Source organism: Schistocerca serialis, chromosome 8 (assembly GCF_023864345.2).
Source record: "Schistocerca serialis cubense isolate TAMUIC-IGC-003099 chromosome 8, iqSchSeri2.2, whole genome shotgun sequence".
Taxonomy (NCBI): domain Eukaryota; kingdom Metazoa; phylum Arthropoda; class Insecta; order Orthoptera; family Acrididae; genus Schistocerca; species Schistocerca serialis.
Window position 1 is genome coordinate 10,069,905 of NC_064645.1, and position 18,191 is coordinate 10,088,095.

The 18,191-nt window shown below is 43.5% G+C and overlaps 1 protein-coding gene across 1 annotated transcript in view; it reads right to left on the minus strand.

The window, feature by feature from the left end:
* LOC126416557 (molybdenum cofactor biosynthesis protein 1-like) overlaps positions 1 to 18,191 on the minus strand; it is a 200,301-nt gene that overhangs the window by 65,110 nt on the left and 117,000 nt on the right. The window contains exon 3 of the mRNA XM_050084302.1: positions 13,488 to 13,712. Coding sequence (XP_049940259.1) covers positions 13,488 to 13,712 — 225 coding nt within the window. The remainder of the gene's footprint in view (positions 1 to 13,487; positions 13,713 to 18,191) is intronic.

Consider the following 18,191-nt stretch of genomic DNA (forward strand, 5'->3'; position numbering starts at 1 on the left):
AAGTTTGAGAAAGAAATTGTGGTGCTGTTTAAACATGTGCATACCTCATCCTATTTCTTATGTAACACCAACTACTTTGATCAAGTGGACAGTGTTCCCATGGGAGATCCTCTATTTCCCTTAGTAAATATCCAACATTCCTCCTTCTGGCAGAATGCTGAAGAAACATTTGTGGTGTGGCCCACATAATACAGACACTACCTATGTTCCTGCAGCATTTGCACTCGGTCCATCTGAATATTCAGTTCACTGTGGAAGTACAAAAAGATAGCAGCTTACCATTCCTGGATGTCACGGTTAGAAGAAAAGCTGACATAACACTGGGGCTTAGTCTCTACTGCAAACTGATACACGCAGAGTTATATTTGCGGTCCAAAAGTTGCCGTCACCCTGCACAATGTGGTAGTGTCTTACACTCCCTGGCACATAGAGCACACGTGATCTCAGATACTGACAGTCTGCCTGGTGAACTGTAACACCTAAGAACAGTGTTCCAGCAGAATGTTTATTCTTGTAAACAGATTTCCAATGTGTTCTGAGCAAAGCAAGTTCAGTGTAGGGATGTAAATGAAGATACTTAGACAAGCACTGCAAATGGCTTTCTTGCCATATTTCAGTGGCATGTTTTCAAAATTGAAAGAATCGCTAAGAGAAACAGAATCAAGTGTGTTTTTTGTCTACCAGCAAAACTAAGGAATTGTTTGTTTTCAGTTAAAGACAATCTTGACCTTAGAAAACACAGATCATATATAAGATCTGATGCCATTATGGGAAACCTTATATAGGGCAGACACCTCACATTGTGCAAGAACACTGTGTTCAACAGCGCTGACAAAAATGCCACCCAGTAAATTAGTGGTAGCAGAGCACTGCCTGAATACAGGGCACCACACGTTTCCCAAGAGCACTGAAATTTTATCCTCAGCATCATCACTCTAGGATTGTGTTTTTAAGAATGAGGCATGTAGCCATACGGTGGGCAATCTTACCAACAGGAATATGGAATTTTGACTAAGCACTGCCCAGAATCCAGCAATGACTGCCATGAAATTAAAACAGTAGAAACCACATCCTCCGATGTATGACCTGATGCAGCACCTTGCAGAGAGTTAATTCAGCTTTTAACCACACGAGTGTCCAGAAGTGCAGTCATTGCCAACAACACATAAGCAGAAGGCTACTATTAATGGCATTTCCATCCAACTGGGAGTGCCTGTCCACACATTCGTACTCCTGCTTCTAGCCTGACAAATTTCAATTCTGCTGTGCGAATATCACCAGCCACATCTTGCAGCAGTGATGACAGGACCCACCACTACCTGAAGATGACGAACAGTTGTGTTGGTGAAATATTGTGAGGCTTGCACAAAGTTATTCAGTGGCAAATCTGAGAAGATTTGTATACATTATTTTTCTGTGAGAGGCCGAGAGGCTCAACCACTGCAAGCATGGCAAGGTACATCATCTGGTGACATTTGTCATTCGCTTCTGACACATTTCCCAACATTTGTATCGTATCCAACATTTGTGATCCCATGTGTCTTGTATTAAATTACTTGTCTCAGGGTCATCTACAGTGTTTTGGAGGTTTTTAAATGTTAATACGCATCACCCTGTCTGTGTGTGTGTGTTTGTGTGTGTGTGTGTGTTTATATATATGAAACAAATACTAACAAAGAGATAGAGGGCCTGGCCAGAACTTACCTCAGCTCAGTACAGCCGGTAGATACACAAAACAGAACAGAAAATTGACGTATCCTAGCTTTCAGAACTTCGTTCCTTCATCAGGGAGGAGAGAGGGGAAGAAAGGGGAAGAAGGGAAAGTGGATTCAGTTATTGACAACCCAGGTTATGAAGCAACAGGGGAAAGGTAAACAGGGAGGGTAGCAAAGATGGAGGCATGGATGTCAGAGGGAAGCCAAAGATATTCTACTGTAATTACTGTGCCAGCTTCAAACCAAGGAGGATGAATACAGAAGTAAAGAGGTACATAGTATAAAGATAAACGCAACTATGTAGGATGAAAAGATGAGTGAATGGCTAAAGAGGAAAGGGAAAGAGGAGAAGACTAAAGAGTAAATGAGAGTGAGATTGGTTAACATAGGTTCAGTCCAGGGGGATGGCGGGATGAAAGGATGTGTTGGAGTGCAAGTTCCCATCTCCGCAGTTCCGAGGTACTGGTGTTGGGTGGGAGAAGCCAAATGGCACATATGGTGTAGCAGGTTCCTAGGTCCCTAGAATTATGCTGGAGGGCATGCTCCGCTACTGGGTATTGGACATCTCCTAGGTGGACAGTTCGTCTGTGCCCATTCATGCGCTCAGCCAGTTTAGTTGTCGTCATACCAATGTAAAAGGCTGTGCAGTGCAGGCATGTCAGCTGATAAATGACATGTTGTCTCACATGTGGCCCTGCCTTGAGTTGTGTATGTTATACCAGTAGCGGGGCAGGAGTAGTTGGTTGTGGGGGGATGCATGGGGCGGGTTTTGCATCGGGGTCGGTTACAGGGGTAGGAACCGCTGGGTAGAGAAGGTGGTCTGGGAATATTGTAGGGTTTGACAAGGATGTTACGGAGGTTAGGGGGTCGGCAAAAGGCAACTCTGGGTGGTGTGGGGAGAATATTGTCAAGGGATGATCTCATTTCAGGGCTTGACTTGAGAAAGTCATATCCCTGGCGGAGTAATTAGTTGATGTATTCAAGACCAGGGTAATATTGGGTGACAAGGGGGATGCTTCTGTGTGGTCTGGGGGTAGTAATATTGTTGTTGGGTGGGGAGGATTGTATTGCTTGGGAGATCTGTTTGTGGACAAGGTCTGCAGGATAGTTGTGGGAGAGGAAAGCACTGATATATAATATAATACAGGGAAACATTCCAAATGGGAAAAATATATCTAAAAACAAAGATGATGTAACTTACCAAACGAAAGCGTTGGTATGTTGATAGACACACAAACAAACACACACACAAAATTCAAGCTTTTGCAACCCACAGTTGCTTCATCAGGAAAGAGAAAAGGAGAGGGAAAGACGAAAGGATGTGGGTTTTAAGGGAGAGGGTAAGGAGTCATTCCAATCCTGGAAGTGGAAAGACTTACCTTAGGGGGGAAAAAGGACAGGTATACACTCGCGCGCACACACACACACACACACACACACACACACACACACACACACACACACACATATATCCATCCGCACATATACAGACACAAGCAGGGTATATGTACAGATGGATATGTGTGTATGTGTGTGTGTGTGTGTGTGTGTGTGTGTGTGTGGCATACTGATCTGAACTATGCAGCCTTAAAATGGAAGTTTTTTGATCACTCCTTATTTTGCTCCCTGCCACCTTGGCAATATGTACCGCAAATCATCAGACAGACGACCTTCCTGCATGCTTCGAGCATCCCCTGGTGCTGTTCCGAACCAATGCTAATCTTTGTAACTGTGACGAGCAGTGTGCAGATTGCATCTTTGTATCCCACAAAGAGGTGACAGTTCCCAGTGGCATGAATGGTTACTGTTTATTGACTGTCACTGAGTTGGTGAGTCATTTGCTACATTGTGGCCCACCTGTTCGCTGCTAAAGCCATGCTAGTCAGTGGTAACCCCTGTCAATGATATCCTGTTGCCCATAGCAGTTCACTCTGCTGATTGAGGTAGTATTTTCCTTGAATAAATCTGCTCACAGTACACCTTTGACACTGTGGAGCAAGAAAGCCCAATGACTACACACCCTTATAGAATAAGTGTCTCGAGCCATGGGTACCCACGATATGGCAGTGATAAAATCACCCTGTGATCAACTGTCACACTGCAGCTGTAAGCTGCACCTCCTTTTTCAGAATACTCAGGTTTATTAATTTGAAGTAAATCAGATCTTTTGATGGAAAATTTAACAAAAAGAGCACATCCAGGAAAGGATGAAACCATGTCTAATCAACTGGAACACAAAATTAATAATTAGTGGTGACAAAGATCCTCTGCAATAAAATTCCATTTTAAATCACTCCTAATGCATACTCCCAGATAATTTATGGAATTAACTGCTTCCAATTGCTGACCTGCTATATTGTAGCTAAATGATATGGGATCTTTCTTTCTATGTATTCGCAGCACATTACACTTGTCTACATTGAGATTCAATTGCCATTCCCTGCACCATGCATCAATTCGCTGCAGAACATCCTGCATTTCAGTACAATTTACCATTGTTGCAACCTCTTGATATACCACAGCATCATACGCAAAAAGCCTCAGTGAACTTCCGATGTCATTCACAAGGTCATTTATGTATATTGTGAATAGCAACGGTCCTACGACACTCCACTGCAGCACACCTGAAATTACTCTTACTTCGGAAGACTTCTCTCCATTGAGAATGACATGCTGCATTCTGTTATCTAGCAACTCTTCAATCCAATCACATAATTGGTCTGATAGTCCATATGCTCTTACTTTGTTCATTAAACGATTGCGGGGAACTGTATCAAACGCCTAGCGAAAGTCAAGAAACACAGCATCTACCTGGGAATCCGTGTCTATGGCCCTCTGAGTCTCGTGGACGAATAGCGCGAGCTGGGTTTCACATGATCGTCTGTTTCGAAACCCATGCTGATTCCTACACAGTAGATTTCTAGTTTACAGAAAAGTCATAATACTCGAACATAATACATGTTCTAAAATTCTACAACTGATCGATGTTAGAGATACAGGTCTGTAGTTCTGCACATCTGTTCAACGTCCCTTCTTGAAAACGGGGATGACCTGTGCCCTTTTCCAATTCTTTGGAACGCTACGCTCTTGTAGAGACCTACGGTACACTGCAGCAAGAATGGGGGAAGTTCATTTGCATACTCTGTGTAAAATTGAACTGGTATCCCATCAGGTCCAGCGGCCTTTCCTCTTTTGAGTGATTTTAATTGTTTCTCTATCCCTCTGTCATCTATTTCAATATCTACCATTTTGTCATCTGTGCGACAATCTAGAGAAGGAACTACAGTGCAGTCTTCCTCTGTGAAACAGCTTTGGAAAAAGACATTTAGTATTTCGGCCTTTAGTCCATCATCCTCTGTTTCAGTACCTTTTTGGTCACAGAGTGTCTGGACATTTTGTTTTGATCCACCTACCGCATTGACATAAGAGCAAAATTTCTTAGTCAGTACATAGAACTTTACTTTCGAATTCATTTAACGCCTCTCGCATGGCCCTCCTCACATTACATTTCGCTTCGCATAATTTTTGTTTGTCTGCAAGGTGTTGGCTATGTTTATGTTTGCTGTGAAGTTCCCTTTGCTTCTGCAGCAGTTTTCTAACTCGGTTGTTGTACCACGCTGGCTCTTTTCCATCTCTTACGATCTTGCTTGGCACATACTCATCTAACGCATATTGTACGATGGTTTTGAACTTTGTCCACTGATCCTCAACACCATCTGTACTTAAAACAAAACTTTTGTGTTGAGCCGTCAGGTACTCTGAAATCTGATTTTTGTCACTTTTGCTAACCAGAAAAATCTTCGTACCTTTTTTAATATTTCTATTTACGGCTGAAATCATCGATGCAGTAACCGCTTTATGATCACTGATTCCCTGTTCTGCGTTAACTGTTTCAAATAGTTCGGGTCTGTTTGTCACTAGAAGGTCTAATATGTTATCGCCACGAGTCGGTTCTCTGTTTAACTGCTCAAGGTAGTTTTCAGATAAAGCTCTTAAAAAATTTCACTGGATTCTTTGTCCCTGCCACCCGTTATGAAAGTTTGAGTCTCCCAGTCTATATCCGGCAAATTAAAATCTCCACCCAGAACTATAACATGGTGGGCAAATCTACTCGAAATATTTTCCAAATTATCCTTCAGGTGCTCAGCCACAACAGCTGCTGAGCCAGGGGGCCTATAGAGACATCCAATTACCATGTCTGAGCCTGCTTTAACCGTGACCTTCACCCTAAATTATTTCACATTTCGGATCTCCGTCAATTTCCTTCGATACTATTGCACTTCTTATCACTTTAAACATGCCTCCCCCTTCACTGATAAGAGAACGACTTGTATGAATATCAAGAGTTCAGATGGAAACCCAGTTCTAAGCAAAGAAGGGAAAGCAGAAAGGTAGAAGGAGTATATAGAGGGTCTATACAAGGGCAATCTACTTGAGGACAATATTATGGAAATGGAAGAGGATGTAGATGAAGATGAAATGGGAGATATGATACTGCGTGAAGAGTTTGACAGAGCACTGAAAGACCTGAGTCGAAACAAGGCCCCCGGAGTAGACAATATTCCATTGGAACTACTGACGGCCTTGGGAGAGCCAGTCCTGACAAAACTCTACCATATGGTGAGCAAGATGTATGAAACAGGCGAAATACCCTCAGACTTCAAGAAGAATATAATAATTCCAATCCCAAAGAAAGCAGGTGTTGACAGATGTGAAAATTACCGAACTATCAGCTTAATAAGTCACAGCTGCAAAATACTAACACGAATTCTTTACAGACGAATGGAAAAACTAGTAGAAGCCAACCTCAGGGAAGATCAGTTTGGATTCCGTAGAAACACTGGAACACGTGAGGCAATACTGACCTTACGACTTATCTTAGAAGAAAGATTAAGGAAAGGCAAACCTACGTTTCTAGCATTTGTAGACTTCGAGAAAGCTTTTGACAATGTTGACTGGAAAACTCTCTTTCAAATTCTAAAGGTGGCAGGGGTAAAATACAGGGAGCGAAAGGATATTTACAATTTGTACAGAAACCAGATGGCAGTTATAAGAGTCGAGGGACATGAAAGGGAAGCAGTGGTTGGGAAGGGAGTAAGACAGGGTTGTAGCCTCTCCCCGATGTTGTTCAATCTGTATATTGAGCAAGCAGTAAAGGAAATAAAAGAAAAATTCGGGGTAGGTATTAAAATTCATGGAGAAGAAATAAAAACTTTGAGGTTCGCCGATGACATTGTAATTCTGTCAGAGACAGCAAAGGACTTGGAAGAGCAGTTGAATGGAATGGACAGTGTCTTGAAAGGAGGATATAAGATGAACATCAACAAAAGCAAAACAAGGATAATGGAATGTAGTCTAATTAAGTCGGGTGATGCTGAGGGAATTAGATTAGGAAATGAGGCACTTAAAGTAGTAAAGGAGTTTTGCTATTTGGGGAGCAAAATAACTGATGATGGTCGAAGTAGAGAGGATATAAAATGTAGGCTGGCAATGGCAAGGAAAGCGTTTCTGAAGAAGAGAAATTTGTTAACATCCAGTATTGATTTAAGTGTCAGGAAGTCATTTCTGAAAGTATTCGTATGGAGTGTAGCCATGTATGGAAGTGAAACATGGACGATAAATAGTTTGGACAAGAAGAGAATAGAAGCTTTCGAAATGTGGTGCTACAGAAGAATGCTGAAGATTAGATGGGTAGATCACATAACTAATGAGGAAGTATTGAATAGGATTGGGGAGAAGAGAAGTTTGTGGCACAACTTGACCAGAAGAAGGGATCGGTTGGTAGGACATGTTCTGAGGCATCAAGGGATCACCAATTTAGTATTGGAGGGCAGCGTGGAGGGTAAAAATCGTAGAGGGAGACCAAGAGATGAATACACTAAGCAGATTCAGAAGGATGTAGGTTGCAGTAGGTACTGGGAGATGAAAAAGCTTGCACAGGATAGAGTAGCATGGAGAGCTGCATCAAACCAGTCTCAGGACTGAAGACCACAACAACAACAACAACCCTTCACTGTCCAGCCTGTCTCTGCGGTATACATTCCAATCTGAGTTTAGAATTTCATTACTGTTTACATCCGGTTTCAGCCAACTTTCTGTCCCTAGTACTATGTGGGCATTGTGACCGCTTATTACTGAGAGCAGTTCTGGGACCTTTCTATAGACGCTCCTGCAATTTACTATTAGCACATTAATATTGTTATTCCCTGTTGCATTTTGTCTACTCCTACCTTGCCGCATCTCAGGAGGTGTCTTGTCGGGCCTAGGGAGAGAATTCTCTAACCTAAAAAACCCACATGTGCACTCCACATATACTCCGCTACCCTTGTAGCCGCTTCCTGCATGTAGTGCACGCGTGACCTATTCAGGGGGACCCTACATTTCTCCACCCGATAGCGGAGGTTGAGAAATTTGCACCCCAGATCTCTGCAGAATCGTCTGAGTCCCTGGTTTAAGCCTTCCACTCGGCTCCAAACCAGAGGACCACTATCGGTTCTGGAAACGATACTACAAATAGCTAGCTCAGATTCCACCCAGCGAGGCTTTCCGCCTTCACCAACTCCGTTAACTGCCTGTACGAACTGAGGATGACCTCTGAACCCAGACGGCAGGAGTCATTGGTGCCGACATGAGCAACAATTTGCAGTCGGGTGCACCCAGTGCTCTCTATCACTGCCGGCATGGCCTCCTCCACCTCTCGGATGAGACCCCCGGCAAGCAGACAGAGTGAACAATGACCTTCTTCCCCGACCTTTCCGCTATTTCCCTAAGGGGGTCCATCACCCGCCTAACGTTGGAGCTCCCAATATCTAATAAACCCCTCCCCCCATGTGCCTGCTCGGACCTTGCTGAAGGAGTGGCCACATGTCCACTCACAGGCAGAACGGGCGATGCCACACGGCCAGCCTCCACACTGACCCTCCGCCTCGTGCGCCGCAAACGCCGCTGAACCCGCCACTCCCCTTGGGAAGAGGGTGGCCCAACCGCGCCCGGTACCTGCAAAGATGTGTCGACAGCAGGGTCAGTGGGTGAAGCATGTAACACCTGGGGTGTACCATGCAACGCACCAGACTCACCACTGCCTGAAGACGGCTAACCGCGGCCATCAACACGTTCAGCTGTTTGCGAACAGTGGCCGGCTCCTCCTGTGTCCGTACACTGCAGTCACACATCCTATCCATCCTAAGAAATCAATTTACTGTAGAGAGTTAATCAACTTATAACTAGACTGCTAATTCACTAAAGGCGGCTGGTAGTTGACTAAACTGTGGTTACTAGACACTTCCTGTAGCAAAACAATGAAAATCGCACTACCTGTCTCTGAACTGTATTGAAAACAAACACTAGCACTACTGGCACTATGGCTGACTAAACGGACTTTCTCTGACTGTATTCAAAACAACCACAAAAACTATGGAACACTATTACTAGCACTCGACAATTAAAGCTTCCTAAAAGCAAAAACACACGGAAGAAGAAGTGACAAGTAAGAAAAATAGAGTTAATACTAAAATTAGCATAGCTCGCTGCACAGCAGACGTGACGCAGACGGCAGTTACGATGACACTGACACTATAAGGTTATTGAACGACTCATTGGGATTTTGAGTCTGACAATGCAGACACTTCTTCAATAATTCAGGATTGCCAGGTCTCTGTAAACAGGTTTTATGATATCCACAACTGCTGCTGGGATAGAATGTTTATGGCTGTATGACCTGTTTGAGTACTGGGCATTGCGGTAATTGCACCATGAACCAGATCCAGGAGGGCAAAGATGGTGTACTGGTTTATCATCAGCTGACAGTCTCTGGAAGAAGGTAGCCCATACTGCCTGCTTCATTTTCAACAATTCCCATAATACTGTTGTAGTTCATCAATCATGTTGTCTGTCAGCCTGCTTCTTATGGTCTTACCACCTGAAAGTTTCTTGTCTCTCAAACTTTGTTTCAACTTCCTCAATCTGGTACCCATCCTCTTCTGGACTTGACCAACACATTCCAGTTCTGTGATAAGCTTCTCACCATAAGGATGAGTGGCTACTACACTGTTATATGCATTTGAGTCTGCCTAACCTAAGAACTTAGTGTAACACACTCCCCTTTAGTTTACAGATCGATTATAAATTTCAACAGCTGCACATGCCTCCGTACGACTAGTTGTCCTTCATAATTTCTGTCACAGATATGCCCTTCTTCATTCCCTGATTTATACTTATAAAAATGTTTGGTTAAAATCTGGAAATCTATTAGCTTTCCAGTATCCACACTGGTCACTGTAGCAACAGAATTCTTAGAACTGCAGCTGCGCTTCTACCAAGTGCCCCAAAAGCTACTGATATGTCAATCATACCATCGTTTATTTCAGCAGCTTCATTTGCAGCACCCTTAATTGACTCACATGCAGCAGATTTCACAGCAGCTCCAATAAATCCTGCATACTTGTACATTTTACAAAGTGGGTGTGGCATATACATCACGACACACATTGTTTCTGCTGCAGTGTGTCCTTTGCCAATAGCTCCCAATCCATAAAACCACCTAACATTTATTTCAAAATAATTATCTTTACACTTATCAGAACTCCAAAATGAATGAGTATATTTACAACTGGCAGAATTAATGATAAGTTTCCCGGCTAGTCCATTTGATACCTCAATGTCTTCATGTAAACTAACTGGCCCTCCACATACATACAGCACACACATTCACATAACACCCCTGTTAGGATGTGTAAATGTATCAGAATATAACCTAACCTACCATTTACATGAGTTTTGTTTTGAGATAACTGTGTTATCACTATGTTTTATTTTAATCTTCGAAGCACTAACGGGTGTTTCTCTAGATACTCATGAGTTTGCCAGTATTTCATTATCTGTAACTTCACACACCACATGCTGAACACAATGTTTCTCTTTATTCAAAAATTTATTACCATGAAACCCACATTTCTTAAAAACACTTCATTTTGGAGTCACACTTTTTGAGAGATTTACCAGTCTATTCGTCACTATTCCTCGGAAAAACGTTAGCACTTCGATATACAAAGCATGTTTATACTATGAAAAGATACGATACTATTTTTGACAGTGCTACCAATACAAACACATAATTTAACCTTTATAACACAGCAATCCACAGCTTTCTACAGGGTGGTCCATTGATAGTGACTGGGCCAAATATCTCACATAATAAGTAACAAATGAAAAAACTACAAAGAACGAAATTCGTCTAGCTTGAAGGGAGAAACCAGATGGCGCTATGGTTGGCCTGCTAGATGGCGCTGCCATAGGTCAAACTCATATCAACTACATTTTTTTAAAATAGGAACCCCCATTTTTTATTACATATTCATGTAGTACGTAAAGAAAAATGAATGTTTTAGCTGGACCACTTTTTTCGCTTTGTGATAGATGGGGCTGTAATAGTCAAAAATGGTTCAAATGGCTCTGAGCACTATGGGACTTAACTTCTGAGGTCATCAGTCCCCTAGAACTTAGAACTACTTAAACCTAACTAACCTAAGGACATCACACACATCCATGCCCGAGGCAGGATCGAACCTGCGAACGTAGCATTCGCGCGTTTCCAGACTGTAGCGCCTAGCACCACTCGGCCACTCCGGCCAGCTGCTGTAATAGTCACAAACATATAAGTATGTGGTATCACATAACATTCCGCCAGTGCAGACGGTATTTGCTTCATGATACATAACCCGTGTTAAAATGGACCGTTTACCAATTGCGGAAAAGGTCGATATCGTGTTGATGTATGGCTATTGTGATCAAAATGCCCAAGGGGCGTGTGCTATGTATGCTGCTTGGTATCCTGGACGACATCATTGAAGTGTCCGGACCATTCGCCGGATAGTTACATTATTTAAGGAAACAGGAAGTGTCCAGCCACATGTGAAACATCAACCACGACCTGCAACAAATGATGATACCCTAGTAGGTGTTTTAGCTGCTGGGGCAGCTAATCCACACATCAGTAGCAGACAAATTGCGCGAGAATTGGGAATCTCAAAAATGTCGGTGTTGAGAATGCTACATCAACATCGATTGCACCCGTACCATATTTCTATGCACCAGGAATTGCATGGCGTTGACTTTGAACATCATGCACAGTTCTGCCACTGGGCACAAGAGAAATTACAGGACGATGAAAGATTTTTTGCATGCGTTCTATTTAGCGATGAAGCATCATTCACCAACAGCGGTAACCTAAACCGCCATAATATGCACTATTGGGCAACGGAAAATCTACGATGGCAGCGACAAGTGGAACAGCAGCGACCTTGGCAGGTTAATGTATGGTGTGGCATTAAGGGAGGAAGGATAATTGGCCCCCATTTTATCGATGGCAATCTAAATGGTGCAATGTATGCTGATTTCCTGCGTAATGTTCTACCAATGTTACTACTAGATGTTTCACTGCATGACAGAATGGCGATGTACTTCCAACATGATGGATGTCCGGCACATAGTTTGCGTGCGGTTGAAGCAGTATTGAATAGCATATTTCATGACAGGTGGATTGGTCGTCAAAGCACCATACCATGGCCCGCACGTTCTCCGGATCTGACGTCCCCGGATTTCTTTCTGTGGGGAAAGTTGAAGGATTTTGCTATCGTGATCCACCGACAATATGCATCAGTGCATTGTCAATGCATGTGCGAACATTACGGAAGGCGAACTACTCACTGTTGAGAGGAATGTCGTTACACGTATTGCCAAAGGCATTGAGGTTGACAGACATCATTTTGAGCATTTATTGCATTAATGTGGTATTCACAGGTAATCACGCCATAACAGCATATGTGCTAAGAAATGATAAGTTCACAAAGGTACATGTATCACATTGGAACAACCGAAATAAAATGTTCAAATGTACCTACGTTCTGTATTTTAATTTAAAAAACCTACCTGTTACCAACTGTTCGTCTAAAATTATGAGACATATGTTTGTGACTATTACAGCGCCATATATCACAAAGCGAAAAAAGTGGTCCAACTAAAACATTCATATTTCTTTACATATTACACGAATATGTAATAAAAAATGGGGTTCCTATTTACAAAAACACAGTTGATATCAGTTTGAGCTATGGCAGCGCCTTATAGCAGGCCAACCATTGCGCCAGCTGGTTTCCCCCTTCGAGCTAGACAAATTTTGTTCTTTGTAGTTTTTTTGTTTGACACTTATTTCGTGAGATATTTGGCCCGGTCACGATCAATGGACTTCCCTGTATATAAAAAATTACCGATTTTATTAGGTCTTGAAGTAATGCATGTAAAAATTTTAACATTTTCAACTGGTGTAATTTATATTTTAGAAAATAAAATAAAATACTTCCCACGCAAGTTTATAAGTAATATACATATCATTTTATTTGGAAAATTGCAAATTTTATAATCAGGTATAAAACCCGAAAAAGTGAAAAAGAATGTTTTCCCCTTCTAACTCCCCTTAAAGTTATGGAAATGTGCAAGCTTTCGGAGCCAGTGGCTTATTCTTCTGGCAGAAACAATGAAGGGGAAGGAAAAAGGAAGAAAGAAAAGGATTGTCAAGGTTTAGGAAATGGGGAGAGTTGCAGAAAAGCTGCAGAGAAACCCAAGCCAGGACAGACTTACTGAATGGGATGAGAAATATGTAACTAAACCAGTCCATCTCTCACACCACCAGCAGATGTGAAGTATTCTTGTGATTGGTAGTAAGTCATAAACATTAAATTATTTTCAATGTATGTTCATATGTAATACTGCACGTACCTTTGAGGTATCATTGGGCCCATTGGGAAGAGGATCAAAATTAGGCCACTGCTTTCTAATTATTTGGAGCATTTCACTAAATGAGACCATGTTCCCATCATTCCATTTGTTGCCGCTGAAAGGCATGTACTCGATAAATCTTACATCAACATTTTTCTCTTTTGTTAACTCCACAAAACTGCACACTTCATCTTCATTAAAACCTCGCATTACAACATAATTTATCTGTGGAAGAAAGACACCATTAAAAACTTGGTATCAGATAAAGCATGGTTTAAACAGAGTTTGAAAGACTTTTTGATAGGTAACTCATCCTACTCTATAGATGAATATCTTAACAGTGGCTGTTAGGCCAGCTTAAATAAGAATGTCTGTTAGATTTCAGTTCTGAGAGCACTTTGTCATAACAGTCAAGATTATGTACTTTTTGTTTGATAAATTTATTAATAGTGCATAACAATGTTTCAGTCTGACAGCGTATCAATTCTGAAAATATTAGCTGTTCCAGTTTGTATTGTATTCACCTAGTTTGACAATCTCCTGACAAATGATCAGGGTATTCAAATGTTTTATATTTTTTATGTTATACTTTCTGGCATGTTACTCACCCATGAGAATCGTCTCATGTTTTGGGTCTTGGAACAAAAGCTGAATCTAATCTAATCTAACCTACAAAATAATGGTTCTACAAGTCTGTTGTTATATTTGTATACCTCACTGATTCTGTTAAATTAATCTTTTTCTCTCTTTTTAGAGAATGTCTGAATTTATCTTAGCATGCCAAGCTGTTAACCTTCTTAACAATTTATGAAAATTAAACTACATACATCTCCAATCTTTTTCCCCACTCCAACGCACACATCTTTTGCTGAAGGTATTATTTTAACTATTACATGAAATTAAGAAGCTTTCTTGAAACTGTGCTGCCATTTGTGAAACAAAGTTAAAAGTGTTCTCAAGATAAAAGGTCTTCACAAAAGGAGCATTTAGTATCCGTGCAGGTGGTAATACTGACAGCCATCATATAAACAAGCCCAAATGGTAGAACATCCTGCTTTACACATACACGCAATGGCAGAAAAAAGGAAAAGAGCACACCTTTCATTAAAGCTTGAATATATAAACTGATGAGACAAAACACTATGACCTCCTGTTTGATAATGTGTTTGTCCACTGTTGGAACACAATACAGCAGTGATTTTGTGTGGGACAAGTTCAACAAATTTCAGGTATGTTCCCAGCATTATGTGAGGTATGTTCCCAGCATTATGCAGCACCGCATGTCTAAGCACAGGTCATGTAATTCCCATAAATTGGAGATCAGTGGTTTCTGGGTGCAGAACTGGTATCTGATAGCATCGCAGATGTATTCCATCAGATTCAGAAGGGGTGAATTTGATTCTGGCCTCGTGACACTGAAAGTCATATTGTTGATGTAGTGATGTAACAAGACTGTTACGCCACTTGAGGTAGCCGATTTAAAGAAAGGCACGCGTACACACACGCCAACGGGCGTGAATTCTGGAACAGGATAACTATTGAATGGTAGCAAGAAAAGTACGTAGCTGCTTTATACTTAACTTTTATTATGTGATGAATATAGCGTTCTTCTTGAGACATTTATACTATAACTCTCAAAGTAGGTAAGGCTAATGGCGCCTTGCTAGGTCGTAGCCATGGACTTAGCAGAAGGCTATTCTAACTGTCTCTCAGCAAATGAGAGGAAGGCTTCGTCCGTATTGTCTCTAGCAATGTCGTCGTACAACTGGGGCGAGTGCTTGTTCGTATCACGAGACCTGCCTTGTGGTGGCGCTAGGTCTGCGATCACACAGTGGCGACACGCAGGTCCGACATGTACTAAATGGACCGCGGCCGATTTAAGCTACCACCTAGCAAGTGTGGTGTCTGGCAGTGACACCACATTCCTCCCCCGCAAATCGGCGAACGGTCGGGAGATAAGGCTGCCGCCCGCCGTGGGGAGGACCCCATGTCGACGTATGCGATGAGGTGGGGAGCCTAACAACAGGCGAGGCTGTGCCACCCGCACCCGGCCATTCGGTCAGAGGGGAGCTAGGAAACGCCTGAAAACCTAGTCCAGGGTGCACGTCAACATGCGGTGTATGCGCCCGTAATGAGACAGGAGGGGCCGAAGGGTCGACCTCCATTGCGTCGGGGTACCCGACGCGCGATGACGTCATGTGGTCCAGAGCGGGCAAGAGTTCCATGGCGGAGGACAGCTGGTCACGGGAAGCGAGCGGCGGCGCGTGACCCAGGGAGGCGCGTGGCGGCTGCAGCGAAGCGTCGAATGCGGGCGGCGCCGACGGGAGAACAGGCAGCGGCGGCGGCGGCGGCTGCTGCGGCGGCGCGTCGCCATGGGGCAAAAGGGAAGGCATCGTCGGTAACACCTGGGGATGAGGCGAGCCAGTAGATGGGTCCCCAGGGCGCTTACCGGACGGCACCGTCGCTGAAAGCAGACGGGGAGCGGCAGAACCCGTGCGACGACAGAGGCGCAGCTGATTGAGATGCCGACGCACCTCACCAGAGGCCCCCAAAACCAAATACATCGCGCGGCCAAGGCAGCGAAGAATGCGCCCTGCGAGCCAACGCCGTGAACCTCGATAGTTGCGATAAAATACAACGTCGCCTGGAGCAAAAGCAGGAGTCTGCCGCTGCACAGGAACCTGATGCGGCGAATGCAGCAAAGACATCAAGGTGCGATGAGGATGACCGTGGAGCAACTCAGCCGGCGAGCGACCATCTCGGGGCTGAGAGCGATACGAGGACAAAAAGAGCAACAACGCGTCCTCCCGAGAATGCGACTCTTTCAATTTCAACATCTGTGACTTGAAAGTCCGGACCAATCGTTCAGCGGCACCGTTTGACTGAGGCGAAAACGGCGCGGATGTCAGATGTTGAATACCATTGGCCTGGCAGAATGACTGAAATTCTGCGGACATGAATGGTGGGCCATTGTCGGAAACAATAGTCTGCTGAAGACCTTCAATACAAAAGATAGCAGACAACGCTTGGATGGTGGCGGAGGACGTCGTGGAAGACATCCGGACCACAAAAGGAAAATTATTGAAGGCGTCGACCAGAACCAACCATCGAGCATTCCAGAATGGACCAGCAAAATCAATGTGCAAGTGTTGCCAAGGGGAAGTGGCTTTCGGCCATGCAAAGACTTTCCGCGGCGGTGCGGATTGTTGTTCGGCACACGCCATGCAAGAAGAACACATATTCATAATCGCAGCATCGATTCCGAACCAAGTACAGTGCTGACGAGCAAGTTGTTTCGTTCGCACTATACCCCAATGTCCTTGGTGAAGAAGCCATAAGACAGAGGACTGTAACGAACGTGGGACCATGACTCGGGACTGATCATTATCAGAACGCAACAACAAAACACCACGTCGAACAAAAAGTCTCTCCCTGTGAGCAAAAAATCGGTGAACCAACGGATCCTCGATCCGAGACTTTGACAAAGGCCATTGCGTAGCAACAAAACGCAAAACAGTAGCAAGGACAGGGTCAGCAGCTGTGGCTGTAGCTACACGACGAAAATCAATCGGAAACGATTCGACCACTTCATCGGTTTCCGAATCAATGAACATGCAAGCAAGTTCGGAAGAATCGAATGCTTTATCCTCAGCAACAGGCAAACGGGACAACGCATCGGCGTTTCCGTGCTTAGCAGTGGACCGATACAAGATAACGTAGCGGTACTGCGAGAGGAAAATAGACCAGCGAATGAATTTCTGCGCCGTACGTGGAGGTACCAGCTTGTTCGGATGAAAAAGCGATGTCAAAGGTTTGTGGTCTGTGATGATGGTGAAGTGACGACCATACAAGAAATCATGGAACTTAGTAACACCAAACACGAGAGCCAAAGCTTCTTTCTCTATCTGCGAGTAATTTCTTTGCGCAGATGAGAGCAATTTGGACGCAAAGGCAATAGGGCGATCATGCGAGCCAACTTTGTGCGCAAGCACAGCACCGATCCCGAAATCCGATGCATCTACCATCAACAAAAGGGGTTTCTGGGGATCGAAAGGCGTGAGGCAAGTAATAGAAAGCAACGCCGATTTCAACTGGCGAAAGGCGCGTTCGCATTCCGTCGTCCAGAGAAACGGAACACCTGTACGGCGTAAGCGAGGAAGCGGAGCTGAAATGGAAGAGACAATGCGCACATTCACTTACACCTTGTGATTCTACATAGTTCAATGTTCGTGCGACCTCATCACGCAATGCGTGGGGAACATTGCGCGCTCTGAAAAATTTTGGTTGCGCGTTTACTTTCAGTTCCAAATGTGCTTCATAGTTTTTAGCGCAACCTAAGCCCGGTGCAAAAATGTCAGCAAATTCGTCACACAGACGAGAAACACTGTCTGAAGGCACAGTTTGATTCACTGATAGGACCTGATTTACTATAGACATGTTAAACAACTGAAATTAATCTAAACCAAACAAGTTCACTGCAGAAGAAGAACGAAGAACGTAAAATGACACAAGTTTTGTTTGTCCCTTGTATGTTGCAAGAAGAGTGCACTGTCCTAACACAGGAATTTTCTGTCCTGAATATGTGGTTAGCTTAACATTTGCGGAACGCTACGGAGGTTTGCCCAGTTGTTTGTACGTGTCGTGATTGAGCAATGAAACTGCAGCTCCGGTATCGAGCTGGAATGGTATGACCTTGCCATTAAA